The sequence below is a fragment of the Lipotes vexillifer genome, unplaced genomic scaffold (genome assembly GCF_000442215.2).
Source record: "Lipotes vexillifer unplaced genomic scaffold, Lipotes_vexillifer_v1.1 scaffold253, whole genome shotgun sequence".
In the NCBI taxonomy this organism is placed as follows: Eukaryota; Metazoa; Chordata; class Mammalia; order Artiodactyla; family Lipotidae; genus Lipotes; species Lipotes vexillifer.
Window position 1 is genome coordinate 171,070 of NW_006780322.1, and position 16,612 is coordinate 187,681.

The window sequence follows — 16,612 nt, forward strand, 5'->3', positions numbered from 1 at the left end:
GAAAGAATAGTCTTTTCAGCAAACATTGCTGGGACAACTAAATATCCATGTGTAAAAGAATGAATTTGCACTCCATATATTAAAAAATGCCTCTAAGGGGACAGGCAACAAAAATAAAAATATATACATGTAGTTGTCCAGTTTTCCCAGCACGACTTATTGAAGAGACTGTCTTTTCTCCACTGTATATTTTTGCCTCCTTTGTCATAGATTAGGTGGCCATAGCTGCATGGGTTTATTTCTGGACTTTCTAGAAAATCAGTAGTTCCAATGACCTATATTTCTGTTTTGGGGCCAGTACCATACTGTTTTGATTACTGTAGCTTTGTTGTATAGTCTGAAGTCAGGGAGCCTAATTCCTCTAGCTCTGTTCTTCTTTCTCATGATTGCTTCCACTATTTGGGATCTCTTGTGTTTCCATAGAAAGTGTAAAATTTTTGGTTCTAATTCTTTGAAAAATGTCCTTGGTAATTTGATAGGGATTGCATTGAATCAGAACACCCCCTAACACCATACACAAAAATAAACTAAAAATACTTATTTGCAAAGCAGAAATAGAGTCACAGATGTAGAGAACAAATGTATGGTTACCAAGGAGGGAAGGGGGAGGTGGGATGAACTGAGAGATTGGGACTGACATAAAAACACTACTATGTATAAAATTGATAACTAACGAGAACCTACTGTATAGCGCAGGGAACTCTACTCAATGCTCTGTGGTTACCTAAATGGGACAGAAATCTAAAAAAGAGTGTGTGTGTGTGTATGTATAGCTGATTCACTTTGCTGTACAACAAGAAACTAACACAACACTGTAAAGCAGCTATACTCCAATAAAAATTAATTTAAAAAATACACACCAAATAAAAAAAAAAATACAAGTGCGTATAATCAGTGAAAGACTCTTCTCAAAGAAAACTAATGTTAATACTTTTGTTGTTTATTTAAAGAGAGAAATCTTAATTACATAAGCTCTGATTTGGTAATTTTTCAGTGAATTTGAAATATTAAAGATCTCTAGATTAAAATAAAGACAGGCATAATTTGAATCCTTCATATATAATTTAGTTTTAACAAGGAAATTTACAAATTTGAGTTTAAACCCATCACAGCATTCAGTGGTAAAGGGTTTCACAGGAACTCAGATTAACTCTTTTGATTCACTTCAGTAGGAAAAATAAAAACTGGAAAATAAAATAATAAATTTAAAAAGTAAAAATATATAAATTAGACATCAAAACTTAAAACTCTGTATCAAAATATACAATCAAGAGAGCTACAAGGCAACCTACAGAATGGGGAAAAGTATCTGCAAATCATATATCTGATAAAGGGTTAATATCTAGAATATATAAAGAATTCTTACAATTCAAACAAAAAAACAACCCAATTCAAAAATGGGTAGAGGTCTTGAATAGACATTTCTCCAAAGAAGATACACACCTGGTCAACAAGTCCATGAAAAATTGTTCAAATCAATAATCATCAGCAAAATGCAAATCAAAAGCACAATAAGTTGTCACTTCATACCTGGCATGGCCATTATAAAAAAAAAAAAAACAGGGCTTCCCTGGTGGCGCAGTGGTTGAGAGTCCACCTGCCGATGCAGGGGACACGGGTTCGTGCCCCGGTCCGGGAAGATCCCACATGCCACGGAGCGGCTGGGCCCGTGAGCCATGGCTGCTGAGCCTGCGCGTCGGAGCCTGTGCTCTGCAGCGGGAGAGGCCACAACAGTGAGAGGCCCACATACCGAAAAAAAAAAAAAAAAAAAACACAGAAAGTATTGAGTGTTGGTGAGAATGTGAAAAAATTTAAATCCTTATGCACTATTGATGGTAATGTAAAATGGTATGGCTGCTATCGAAAACTGTATGGCAGTTCCACAAAAACATAAAAATAGAATGACCATATGATCTAGCAATTCCACTTCTGGGTCTATACCAAAAGAAGTTAAAAGCAGGGTCTCAAGGAGATATATTTATATGCTCATATTCACAGCAGCACTATTCACAAGAGCCAAAAGGTAGAAGCAACTCAAGTGGCCGCTGATGGATGAATGGATAAACAAATGTGGTACATACATACAATGGAATATTATTCAGCCTTAAAAAGGAAGGAAACTCTGACACATGCTACAACATGGATGAACTTTGAGGACACAATTTAAGCAAAATAAGTTGGTCACAAAAAGAAAAATACTGTATAATTCCACTTTTATGGAGCTACCTAAAGGAATCAAATTCAGAGACAATTTAGAATGGTGGTTGCCAGGGGTTGGAGAAGAGGCGGGGATAGGAGACTGTGGTTTACTGGATATAGAGTTTCAGTTTTATAAGAAAAAGAGTCCTGAAGATTGGTTGACAACCATGTTAACACAGTTAACACCATTCAACTTCAGAGTTAAAAATGGTTAAGATGATAAATTTTGTTATTATTTTAGCACAATTTTTAAAAATAAAAATAATTTAAAATTGCCTCAAAGGGGATCACAGACCTAGAACTAAAACTAAATCTCTTTGAAGATAATGATGAATTTTTGTGACTCTGGGTTATGCCATGATTTCTTAATATGACACCAAAAGCACAAGCAATAAAAGAGAAGTATAATTTGGATTTTGCCAAAATAAAAAACTTGTGGGACTTCCCTGGTGGCACAGTGGTTAAGAATCTGCCTGCCAATGTAGGGGACACGGGCTCAAGCCCTGGTCCTGGAAGATTCCACATGCCGTGGAGCAACTAAGCCCGTGTGCCACAACTACTGAGCCTAAGCTCTAAGGTCCGTGAGCCACAACTACTGAGCCTGTGTGCCACAACTACTGAAGTCTGCGCACCTAGAGACTGTGCTCCACAACAAGAGAAGCCATCATATTGAGAAGCCCGTGCACTGCAATCAAGAGTAGCCCCCGTCTGCCGCAACTAGAGAAAGCCCACAGCAGCAATGAAGACCCAACGCAGCCAAAGATAAATAAATTTATTAAAAAAATTAAAAACTTTGTGCTTCAAAGGTCATCATCAAGAAAGTGAAATGACAGTATAAAGAATCTGAGAAAATACGTACAAGTAATATATCTGATAAGAATCTAATATTCAGAATATACAAAGAATTATAATTCAACAGTAAAAAGACAATTAAATTTTTAAATGGGCAAAAGATCTGAATAGAGATGTTTCTGCAAAGAAGATAAATGACAAATAACCACATGAAAAGACATTCAGTATCATTAATCATTAGGAAAATAAATTAAAAACAAGATGAGACACCACTTCATACCCATCAGAATAACTATAATCAAAAAGGCAGAAAATAGTGACATTGAAAAGGTTTTCTAGTATGAGAAACTAGAACCCTCATACACTGTTGGTGGGAATGTAAAATGGTACACTTTTTTTTTTTTTTTTGCGGTACTTGGGCCTCTCCCTGCTGTGGCCTCTCCCGTTGCGGAGCACAGGCTCAGAGGCCATGGCTCACAGGACTAGCCGCTCCACGGCATGTGGGATCTTCCTGGACCGGGGCACAAACCCGTGTCCCCTGCATCGGCAGGCGGACTCTCAACCACTGCGCCACCAGGGAAGCCCTGGTACAATTACTTTTGAAAAACAGTTTGGCAGTTCCTTAAGATGTTAAACATAGAGTTATCGTATGTCCTTGCAATTCCACTTCTAGGTATATATAGCCAAGAGATAGGAAAACATGTCCATTCAAAAACTTGTACACTTATGTTTACAGCAGCACTATTCACAATGGCCAAAAAGTGGAACAACATGTCTATCAACTGGTGAATGGATAAATAAAATACAATATATCTATACAATGGTATATTATTTGGCAATCAAAAGTACTGAAGTACTGATTCATGCTACTATGCAACATGGATGAATCTTGAAAATACTATGCTAAGTAAAAAAGAAGGTAGTCACAAAAGATCACATATTAAATGATTCCATTTATATGAAACATCCAGAATAGGCAAATCCATAAGGAGAGAAAGTAGATTATTGGTTGTCTAGGGCTAAGGGAATGGAGGTGGAGGGGTAGAATGGTAAAAATGTTCTAAAATTTAGTTATTGGCCAATTCTGTAAATAAAGTAAAAACGATTGAATTATATATTTTAAATGGGTCAATGTTACTGTATATAAATTGTAGTGAGATAAAGCTGTTACAAAAGTACTTTTAGCTGATATGTCCTTTATGAATTTCCAGACTATTTCTTAATTAAAATTTCCACCTAACAGAGCTACTTGAGTTTTGTCAGATTATTCACTCATTGCTCAGCTTAATATCACAAGTCACAGACTTCATGTAACAAACCAGAAAGGAAATAATAGTTCCTCCCTCTCACATAAAACAAACAAAGCTAAACACACACATGCGCACGCACACACACAGCCACACATACACAGTCATCTAGTACTAAAAGTAAAAATCTACTCTCTACAAAGAAATGAAACATGGATTACTATTTCATGCAAAACTCCCCTGAGGTAATACCCTCGCAGTCCAGTGGTTAGGACTCCATGCTCTCACTGCCGAGGGCCCTGGTTCAATCCCTGCTTGGGGAGCTGAGATGCCACAAGCCACACAGTGCAGACAAATTAATTAATTAATTAATAAGTAAGTAAAGCTTTTAAAAAAATAAAAATTATTTTAAAAACTCCCTTGAAAATCAATAAATTTATGGAAACAAATGTTTTAAAAATAAATAAGGGTTATTTTAAGCTTGAGTGTAAAATTTTAGAAAAATCTTTAAACTACCACGGAATTACTTGACAGGATTAATTTTCTAAGTTGTTCATAATTTTATATTTTAGGACCTCAAAGTCAAAACTTAAAAAAAACCCCAAAACTACAACAGTTAAAGCAATTTCTACTTGCATTAGAACCAATAAGTATGCTAAGTCTTCTTTTAAAATGTTTTCTGGAAAAACTTGAAAATCTTGCTATACATTTAAAATCAACCCTAAACCTACTGGGATGCGAACTTCATTATTTATATTCAAAACAACAGTAAGTCTAAGCAACAATACTTTGTATGCACGTGGATATTTTACAGCTCTGTAAAATACATTTTTTCGGAAGAATGTTTAATGTAAAAGCAAGCACAACATACACAAAAGATCAGAGACAGAATATAAAAACGTATTAGTCAACTTATATGCAAATGTTTTATAGAGGTAAAATTCACATAACATGAAGTTAACCATTTTAATGCATAGAACTTGTTAGCATTTAGACCACCTCTATCCAGTACATAACCATCACCTCTATCTAGTTTCAAAAGTTTTAACAATCCAAAATGAAACCCATATCCATTAAGCAGCTACCCCTTCTCCCCTCTCTGCTCAACATCTGCCAACTATTAATAAGCTTTCTGCTTCTCTGAATTTACCTATTCTGGATATTTCATATAAATGGAATAATATGTGACCTTTCATATCTGGATTCTTTCACTCAGCATAATGCTTTCAAGGTTCACCTATACTGTAGCATGTATCAGAAATTCATTGCTATTTATGGCTGAATAATATTCCATTGTATTGGATATACCACACATTCTTTATCTATTCATTAACTGATGGACATTTAGCTATTTCCAACTTTGGCTTTTGTGAACAGTGCTATTATGAAAACTTATGTACAATTTTTTGTTTGAACACCTGCTTTCAATTCTTTTGGGTATACACCTAGTAGTGGAATTGCTGGGTCATTATTCCACACTATTATTATTTGTTACTCTATGTTTAACTATTTGAGGAACTGCAAAACTGGTTTCCACAGTGACTGCACTATTTTACACCCCCACCAGCAATGTACAAGCGTTCCAATTTTTCCATATCCTTGCCAAGACTTTTTATTTTCCATTTTTTAAATACAGCTATCCTAGTAGGTTTGAAGTGGTACCACTGTTCTTTATTTCTTCACATGGCTTTGAGTTGCTGTCTAGTGTCCTTTCATTTCACCTGGATGACTGACTTCCTGTAGCATTTTTTGCATGCCAAACTTCCTAAGTTAACGTTTGTCTGGTCTTAAATTCTCATATATTTTTAAAGATAGTTTTGCCAGATGTAGAATTCTTGGTTGGCAGTTTTTTCCTTCAGCCCTTTAAATATATCAACCCACTTCCTTTAGCCCTCTTAGTTTCTAAAGAGAAGTTGACTGCTAATCTTATTGAAGATCCCTTATAAGTGATGAGTTGCTTCTCTATTGCTGCTTTCAAGATTTCCTGTCTTTGGTTTTCAACAATTTGACTATTCACTTGACCCCTGAACAACACGAGTCTTGAACTATGCAGAACCACTCATACATAGATGTTTTTCAATAAATATGTACTACAGCACTAAACGACCTGCAGTTGGTTAAATCGGAGGATATAGAACCATGGATACGGAGGGATGACTGTAAAGTTATATGTGGATTTTCAGCTGTACTGGTGGGGGTTGGGGGTGGGGGGGGCTTGGAGTCCCTAACCTCTGCATTGTTCAAGGACCAACTGTAATGTGTCTCAGTGTGGAACTCTTTCAGTCTTTCCTGCTTGAAGTTCATTAAGCTTCTTGGATGTATATATGCATGTTTTCCATCAAATTTGTAAAGTTTTCAACAATTACTTCATCAAGCATTATTTCTGTCCATTTCTCTTTTCTCTCACCCTAGGACTTCCATTATACACATGTTGGTATGCTGGTGGTACCTCATGGCTCTGTTAATTTTTCTTCATTCTTTTCTCCTCCTGGGCTTTCAAACTTGATAATCTCAACTGACCTATTTTCAAGTTCACTGATTCTTTGTTTCACCTGCTCAAATGTGTCCTTCTAGTTGGACTTTTCATTTCAGTTATTGTACTTTCAGCTCCAGAATTTGAATTTGGATCCTTCTTCTAATTGCTATCCCTTTTTTGATATTTCTATTTGGTGACACATCCTTTTCTTGGTTTTCTTTAGATTGTTGACCATAGCTTTCTTTAGCTCTCTGAGCACATTTAAGACAGCTGATCTAAAATCTTTTTCTTATAATTCCTGGGCTTCCTCACGGACAGTTTTTATTAATTACAGTTGACCTTTGAACAACTTGGATTTGAACTGTGAGGGTCCACTTATATGTGGATATTTTGCAATAGTAAATACTACAGTACATCGTGGTTTGTGGTTGGTTGAATCCACATATGGGGAAAAAATATCACAGAAATGGAGAACTGAATGTAAGTTATATGTGCCTTAATCCCTGTGTAGTGTTACTGTAAACTGTATTTCTCCTCCTGACAAGAGCCATATCTTGTTTCTTTAAGTGTTTCATAATTTGTTGAAAACTGGACATATCAAATACAGTCTGGAAACTCTGGATACCAGATTCTCCCCCCTACCTAGAGTTTGGTGTTGTTGCTTGTTGTGGGTTATTGTTTGTCTCTTTGATACTTTTCTGAACTACTTTTGTAAAAAGTTTGTATTCTTTGTTGTGCGTGGCACTGAAGTCTGTGTTCTCTTAGCTTAACTGTCAGCTATTATTTTGACAGTTTCGTTAAACACCTGCAGCCAAAAAAGAAAAAGAAAACAGAAAACAACTTCTCCCAATCTGTTCTGATTTTCTCTATGCTGAAGCATTCCAACACTTAGTTAGACAGGTCCTTCAACCTTCACTTACAGCTTGTGCAATGCAAAGCCTGAAAGGTCGGCCAGAGGTGAAAGCTTAAGGTCTTCTTAGGCCTTTGCTGAGAATGAGTCAAGCTCTGGGCACGCACATGGCCTCCTAAATTCCCCAGTATAAGCAGGACCTTTAAAAAGTCCTATTCCCCATGTATCTATCTCCTTTCTCAACTGCTTCCTTCTCAAGCTTTTCAGTGTGCCTATTGTTTATCTTGACTGTTATACCTAGACCCAGACTGCTGCAGCCGATGCTTTGGCCATTAAATGCTTTTGTCAAACACTGGCAGGGAAGCTGCCTCAGCCTTGGGAAAGCTTTTAGTTGAGTAAAGCAAAGGGAAGTTCCTGCACTAGTCCTTCAGGGAGCTGTCAGACAGGTTGAAACACTCAATAACAATTTTTTAAGAATAAGGTTTGTATTGTGCCCTCTGTAACTATTAACCTGTATTGGGAGTGTGGTCTGTCATCATCAAAGCTACGATTTAAGATACCTCAGTCAATGCTCTCCTACTATAGTACAACAGCTCTTTACTTTAGTAATCATTCCCTATTTTTTTTAAAGTTCTGACTAGATTCCAGAGATCTACAAAAGTTGGTTCTGACAGATTTCACCAGCTTATTAGTTCTTTTTGTGCAGAAATGGAGCCCTGGAGTTCCCTACTTGACCATTTATGGTAACATCACTCACAAATGTTTTATATGTATAAAAAAAGTATATGACCTTTGACTATGCTGATTGCTAATTTCAAATACATATTCTTTATTATACTGAGGCACTATTGCTCTACTCTAATTTAGAGAAGTATTCTTAATTGAGAACAGATTTTTACTTTTTATTTTTATTCCCAAATACCTTTTTAGAACCTACTGAAATAACTACAGTTTTCCTGCTAATGTAAAATGTATGTTTATAAATTTCCTAAGACTGAACTATCTGCTTTGCTGGCTTATGCTCTACCTGTTCATGATACATTATTTTTAAAAATATGATAGTGAATACCAAATACTAATATTTATTTAAACATTTTTCATCTATTTGACACATTACATTCTTTTTTTAATATGTATATTGTGTTAAGAACACTTAATATGAGATCTGTCCTGTTGGCAAAGGGTCCACTTTTTTAAGTGCACCATGTTGGGGAATAGATCTCTCTCTAGGATTTATTTATCTTACATAACTGAAACTGTACACTAATTTCCTACTTCCTACTTATCACAGCCCTGGCAATCACCATTGTACTCTGTTTTTATGAATTTGGCTATTTTGGGAACCCCATATAAGTAGAATCATGCAGTTGTCCTTCTGTAACTGGTTTACTTCACTTAGCATAACATCCTCCATATTAATCCATGTTGTTGCATATGGCAGGATTTTCTTCTTTTTAAAGGCTGACTAATATTCCATTACACATATTTACCACATTTTCTTCATCCATTCAGCCATCAATAAACATATAGGTTATTTCCATATCTTGACTATTGTGAAATCTTGACTACTGTGAATAATGTTGCAAAGAACAAGGGAGTGCAGATATCTCTTTGAGATCCTGATTTCAATTCTTTTAGATATCTACCCAGAAGTAGGATTGTTAGATGATATAGTAATTCTATTTTTAACTTTTTGAAAAACCTCCATACTGTTTTCTATAGTGGCTGCACAATTTTACATTTCCTCCAACAATGTACAAGGGTTTCAACTTCTCCACATCCTCTCCAACCCTTGTTATCTTTTGGGTTTTTTTAAAAAAATTAATTTATTTTATTAATTTATTTTTGTCTGCGCTGAGTCTTCGTTGCTTGGTTGCTGTGCATGGGTCTTGGTGCTGTGCACCTCTAATAGTGGTGAGGGGGGTACTCTTCATTGCAATGCACGGGCTTCTCATTGCGGTGGCTTCTCTTGTTGCGGAGCATGGGCTCTGGGCACGCAGGCTTCAGTAGTTGTGGCACGTGGGCTCAGTAGTTGTGGCTCACAGGCTCTAGAGTGCAGGCTCAGTAGTTGTGGCGCATGGGCTTAGTTGCTCCATGGCATGTGGGATCTTCCCGGACCAGGGCTCGAACCCATGTTCCCTGCATTGGCAGGCAGATTCTTAACCATTGTGCCACCAGGGAAGCCCTCTTTTGGCTTTTTGATAGTAGCCATCCTGATGCGTCTGAAGTGATATCTCCTTGTGGTTTTCATTTGCATTTCCCTTTTGATTAGCGATGTTGAGCATATTTTCATGTACTTGTTGGAGAGCTGGATATCTTCGGAAAAACGTCTATTCAAGTCCTTTGCCCAGTTTTTAATCAGGTTGGGTTTTTTTTTTTTTGGCTATTGTGGTATAGGAGTTCCCTGTGTATTTTGGATATTAACCTTTTTATCAGATACATGGTTTGCAAATATTTTCTCCCATTTCATAGTTTGCCTTTTCAGTCTATTGATTGTTTCTCTGCTGTGCAAAAGCTTTTCAATTTGATATAGTTTCAGCTGTCCATTATTGCTTTTGTTGTCTATACTATACCCATAACATGTTTTATGTAGTCTCATGATAGCCACAAAGAAAATACCACAAAAGATAAAGAAGAGAAACAAAGAAAACAGTCAAAGCATATCCCTACAAAAAAATTTTACAAATCACAAAGGAAGACAGACTGTTACCATGGGGAAATCTGATGCTTTCATCTCACAGGACAATATAATTTACATTTTCCCCAACATTTTTGAGTCCCCTTACAGATTTTAAAATGTCAATCATCTTGCCTTCCAATACTCACCTGCAACCTGACTGGGGATGGGTGGTTAGCTATGACCCACCCTGGTCAGAGATAGTCCTGGCCCATTAGAGGAACACAGACCCACTAGGTCACTACTGGACCACACTTATCCACTTGATGTGCAAACTCCCACTGAAATTCCAATGTATAGTGAGTGCCTTTAGTGGATGGCTCCTTTCTCCTAACTATACCTCCCCACAAGAAGTAGAAATAATAACCTTGGACCCAGTGAAAGAATGGTGTGGATGGAACTCCAAAAGGGGGGAAAAGGCACTCAGCTTGACACCAGCAACATTAGAAGATGACATCATAGTGATACCATCACAGCACCCGGCCCTACCTCACTCTGGAGGAGGCTGCCAATGAGATATTGACCTACAAGAGCCCAATAACAAACCATCACATGGGGCACACAGCAGGCAGGCACAAAACTATAAAATGTAGATGCCTGCTACTGTTGTCCCTACTCTGTGCCATCTGGGTCATGGGGCTTTCTCCATGACCCCAAAGAGGCAGCACCAGAAAGTTACTGGAAGACCACAGCACTTGCCCACAACTGAACCCCAGGATGGGGGGATGGTGTATGTTGGAAGTCAGCCCTAGAGGGGCTGGGCCCAAAAAGCCACCAGGTATAGATACTAGCTGGACAATTCAAGCCCTCTATCTTAAATGGGACCAAGGGCACAAATGCTTAATTGCCACCAGCCATTACACTGCTCTAATTTTAACCCTAATTGGCTGATAAGATTATGCAGTTCAGACCATCTCAGTTACCATCTCTGGTAACACAAGACTAAACATTAAATTGTCATGAGCATATAACTAAATATTCTTGGGCCTCTAATCTTTACTATTTATGATGGAGACTTCTTATGCCTTGGAGAACGGCACTGCTTAATCATTTGTGAGGGGCACACCCAAAGACCCTTAAAGTTTACTGAGAATTTGAGATACCAACAGACACTCCCAATGGTGCAAGCAAACCTTAATCAGAGCATCCGAAATTTATGCAACCCTATTAGACCCCTTGGCCCCTCAGTTCCCCTCCTGGGTGGCTGGAGAGCCACCTACTCTAGAATGGCTCCCTTCACCTGCAACACTGCTGATGACAATGCCCCAGTCCATGACAGCGCGGGACACAACTTCATCACGAATGCCACCTCTGCAACCTTCCACTATAGAAGAGATGACACCAGGAAGACATGGCAGCTGACGATGGCAAGCACTCCCCAGGACGTGGTTGCTGAATGGAATGCTTATCTAAATTCCCTGCTGACGACCCACTTCAGTGGCATTTTGTAGAGTTAAATATTATTTACCCCAAGGTCCCCTTGCTTATTATTATGCTTGCTGCTCAAGTGTCCGGTGGCACTATGACTGCCAGGCTGCTCTCCACTGCACCTTTAAATTTTGATAGGCCAAGGTACATGTCGAGTCTCATAACCTTACAGAGGTCTGATTAAATGCTTCATTTAATTGCTTGCCCTCACTACACACACTAGATTGTTCCACATTATGTGACCTACTGAGGGTTAGTGAATTTAAATTCTATTGGAAGGACCCCTCCCTGGCTACAGATGCTACAACCACCAGAGCACCTCCCCAACCCCCTCACACATACACCCTCCACAACTGCAGCCAGAGTCATCTCCCTACACCACCCCAAGGGGGTCCTTTCCCACTGTCAGCACTCAGGGCTCCACAATCTTCTCATTCAAGCCCTCCCACAGTCTTAATATTTTTATGCAATGGGCAGAAACCAGTGCTCATTTTTTGGGCTGCTGTAATTGCTGAACATATTATCAAACTCAACAAAGGCTTCTTCCTGAGTTAGTGGCCGACCTGGCTAATTTCTTGACTCTGCCCCTATTTGCCCAAGAGAGGCATCCCATGCATCCCTGTGGCTTACCCAGCTACTCTCTATGTTGCTCAACAGCTCCCATGCAACACTTTGCAATACAGTATGTAGCATCTGGCAGGAGCCCCCACATGCCCTTTATAAATCTCCCATATCTGTCCAGGCACTAACACACTCCACCTGTGACACCACATGGATGAATACGACCTATACCTCTCATCCCAAGAAGCACAATCCCCATGGTCTTAGACATCCCCAATCCAACAGTCAGTGTCCACTGTGGGTCCAGCACCCAAGAGCCAGCATTTATACATGATTCCCCATATGTGCACTTCTCCTTTCCTCAGCCTCCAATGCATTTGCCTCCTCCTGTCTGTTCATACCAAGGTACTTTAGTCTCGCTGGGACTACCCTTACAAATCACTGAATAGTATCCCCAAACTGTATCTCTTTATGCCACCTCATGTAAAAAATCTGCAGTACTCATTCCCAATATGTTGGGAGCAGGGCTGAGACAATCCTGCATGGGAACTGGGTTAGGCACCACCACAATAGGCATGCAACAACAAATTATTAAGGCAAACACAAAACTGTCAGCTACCCTGGCTAAACACATTGGGCTGTTACATGAAAGCCCAGCCCTAATGCAACAACAACATGATTCTTTAGTGCAGATGGTTTTGGATAACCATTTAGGTTACTAATGGCCAAGGAAGGGGGAACTGTAAAGGGTACCTCTTGCTACATGTATATTAATAATTCTAAATTCTGGTAAATTTACAAAAGATGGCCCAACAGGTACAAGTATTCCATAATCTCACCCAAGTTTTAAATCAAATACCTACCTCAGTCTTATCCACGGACTTTCTTTTATTTTCTTGTCTGGACCCCAAAAATGGGAGGAGATGGTTACAGACAGGATTTCAAACTACCATTTGCTTATTGATATTGCTGAGTGGCATTTTTGTTTTGTTCAGATGTTTCATGTGCTGGGTGACCAAAACCCTGCCAGTAGCTTTTAAAATCTCCACCATCTAAACAGTGCCCATGACTTTCCCTAAAGACTAATGCCTAGGCATCACAGAGTCAATTGTGATGAGAAAACAGCTACTCTGAGTTGCTACGTAAGCATTTTATAGTATGACAACCCTGCTCACACCCAGAGTCTAGATAGTTAGATAAGGACCTGAGCTTAGGATTCCTGCCACAAGGTCCTGCTTGCTTTTTCTCAGGGAACCTTTTAAAATGACTACTTAGAGTTGAATTTTGAAAAAGGTAGCAAAATCTGCCCCAAACACTTTACAAGTAATAGGTGCTTGCTACTCTGCTCTCTATCTCCTGTTCACTTGTGACCTGGGATGGAGGACTGCCCTTCCCAGGCTCTTGCACACCCCACCCCCACTTCTGGGATCGTAAGTAATAAATCTTGTGACTTTCCTTCCTTGTGCAAGTGTACTGACATTGTGCCTTCAATCAAAATGACCCAGGGTTTGCACTTGCCCAAAGTGAAAGCTCAGATGCTAAGAGAACAGTATGCCAACCCCATGTGGATGGCTTGTGCCTGCCTACTCATTCAGCAAGTCATAATGTTCTTAATATTAAGAATATTCTTAATTTAATATACAAGCTACAGGCCCCACAACACAACATATTTACAAAGCAAAAAAACTACCTGAAGAGACAAAGCAAGCATCGAAACCAGATACGGCAAAGATGCTGGAATTATAAAACAGGAATATAAAACAACTATGATTAATGTGCTAAGGGCTCTAATGGATAAAGTGGAAAGCATGTAAGAACAAAAGGACAATGTAAGCAGAGAGATGAAAACCCTAAAAAAAACAAAAAAAAGATGCTAGAGATCAAAAACACCATAACAGGGGCTTCCCTGGTGGTGCAGTGGTTGAGAGTCCGTCTGCCGATGCAGGGGACGCAGGTTCGTGCCCTGGTCCGGGAGGATCCCACATGCCGCGGAGCAGCTGGGCCCGTGAGCCATGGCCACTGAGCCTGCGCTCCGGAAACAGGAGAGGCCACAACAGTGAGAGGCCCGCGTACCACAAAAAAAAAAAACCCAAAAAAACCACTGTAACAGAAATGAAGAATGCCTCTGATGGGCTTATTAGTAGACTGGACATGGTCAAGACAAGAAACTTTAAGCTAAAGATATCTCAATAGAAACCTCTGAAACTGAAAAGCAAAAAGAACAAAGACTGGAGGAAAAAAAAAAAGCAGAACAGAAAATCAAACAACTCTGGGAAAGCTCCAAAAGGTGTAATACATGAGAATGAAAATACCAGAGAAAGAAAAGGACAGAAGAAATATTTGAAGCAACAATGACTAAGAATTTTCCCTAAATTAATGTCAGACAACAAACTGCAGATTCAGGAAGTTCAGAGAACATCAAAGCAGAATAAATGTCAAGGAAAAAAACACTATGCCTAAGTATAACATTTTCAAAGTACAAAAAATCAAAGATAAAGAAAAAAAATCCTGAAAAAAGCCAAAGGGAAAATAAAAATCTAAAGAGAAACAGACAATTGCTTCCAACTTCTCCACAGAAACCATACAAGCAAGAAGAAATAGAGTGAAATACTTAAAGTGTTGAGAGAAAAATCCCTCCAACTTAGAATTCTATACCCTCCCTATGAAATTATCTTTTAAACTGATAAATAAATACATTCTCAGACAAACAAAAATTGAGGGAATTTGTTACCAGTAGGTCTGCCATGCAATAAATGTTAACAGACGCACTCTAGAGGAGAAAATATAGTTCAGAAACTCAGATCTACAAAATGATAGGGAGAGCATCAAAGAAGAAACAAGTGAAGGTTAAAAAAACAACTTTTTTTCCCTTATCACTAATTGGTCTTAATAGTTTTTTCAACGAATTTCTCACACATCTTTTCTGACCACAATGGCATGAAACCAAAAATCAACCACAGGAAAAAAAAACAAGAAAAAAACAATTACATGGAGACTAAAAAATATGCTGCTAAAAAAACAATTGGTCAACAATGAAATCAAAGAGGAAATCAAAAATACCTCAAGACAAATGACTATGAAAACACAACTATACAAAATCTATGGTATGCAGCAAAAGCAGTCCGAAGAGGGAAGTTTATAGCAATACAGGCCTTACTCAAAAAACAAGAAAAATCTCAAAAAGACCCCTAAAAATTAGAAAAAGAAAAACATGGATTTCCCTGGTGGTCCAGTGGGTAAGACTCATTGCTCCCAACACAGGGGGCCCAGGTTCAATACCTGCTTGGGGAACTAGATCCTGCATTCATGCCACAACTAAGAGTTTGCATGCTGCAGCTAAGAAGTCCATGTGCCGCAACTAAGAGTCTGCATGCTGAAACGAAGATCCCGCTAGCCACAAATAAGACCCGGTGCAGCCAAAACAAATTAATTAATTAATAAATATTAACAAAAAAGAAAATCACCATTTTTTAAAAAAAGAAAAACAAACAAAACCTAAAGTCAGCAGAAGGAAGCAAATGATAAAGATCAGAAGGAAATAAAGATTTAAAAATATATTAAAAAATCAATAAAAGCAACAGCTGGGCTTTTGAAAGGATAAACAAAATCAACAAACCTCTAGCCAGGCTCACCAAGAAGAAAAGAGGACCCAAATAAACAAAATAAGAAATGAAAGAGGAGGAAAAAAAAACCAACATCACAGAAATACAAAATATCATAAGAAAATACCAAGAACAGTTATATGACAAGATGGACAACCTAGAAGAAGTGGAAAAGTTTCTAGAAACATACAAACTGCCAAAACTGAACCAAGAAGAAACATATAATTTGAACAGAACAATCACTAAAAGTGAAGTACAATCTGTAATTAAAAAAAAAAAATCCCTACAAACAAAAGTTAAGGACCAAATGCCTTCACTGGGGGATACTACCAAACATACAAAGAAGAACTTACACTTATCCTTCTCAAACTCTTCCAAAAGGTCGAAGAGGAGGGAATACTCCCAAAGTCATTCTGTGAAGCCATCATCACCCTGATAACCAAAACCAGACAAAGACACTACTAAAAAAGAAAACTACAGGTTAATATCTTTGATAAATATAGATGCAAAAATCCTCAACAAAATATTAGCAAACCAAATTCAATAACACATAAAAAGAATCATACAACATGATCAAGTCAGATTCATCCCAGGGTCACAAGGATGGTTCAACATACACAAATCAATCAACGTGATACACCATATCAACAAAAGAAAAGGCAAAAACCACATGATCATCTAAATAGATGCAGAAATAATATTTGATAAAATTCAACATCCATTCATGATAAAAAAACTCTCACCAAAGTGGGTATAGAGGGAACAAATCTCAACATAATA

General features: G+C 38.2%; 1 protein-coding gene across 1 annotated transcript in view; it reads right to left on the reverse strand.

Annotated features, from left to right (window-relative positions):
* ALMS1 (ALMS1 centrosome and basal body associated protein) overlaps positions 1-16,612 on the reverse strand; it is a 236,820-nt gene that overhangs the window by 127,323 nt on the left and 92,885 nt on the right. The window contains exon 13 of the mRNA XM_007453424.1: positions 11,462-11,565. Coding sequence (XP_007453486.1) covers positions 11,462-11,565 — 104 coding nt within the window. The remainder of the gene's footprint in view (positions 1-11,461; positions 11,566-16,612) is intronic.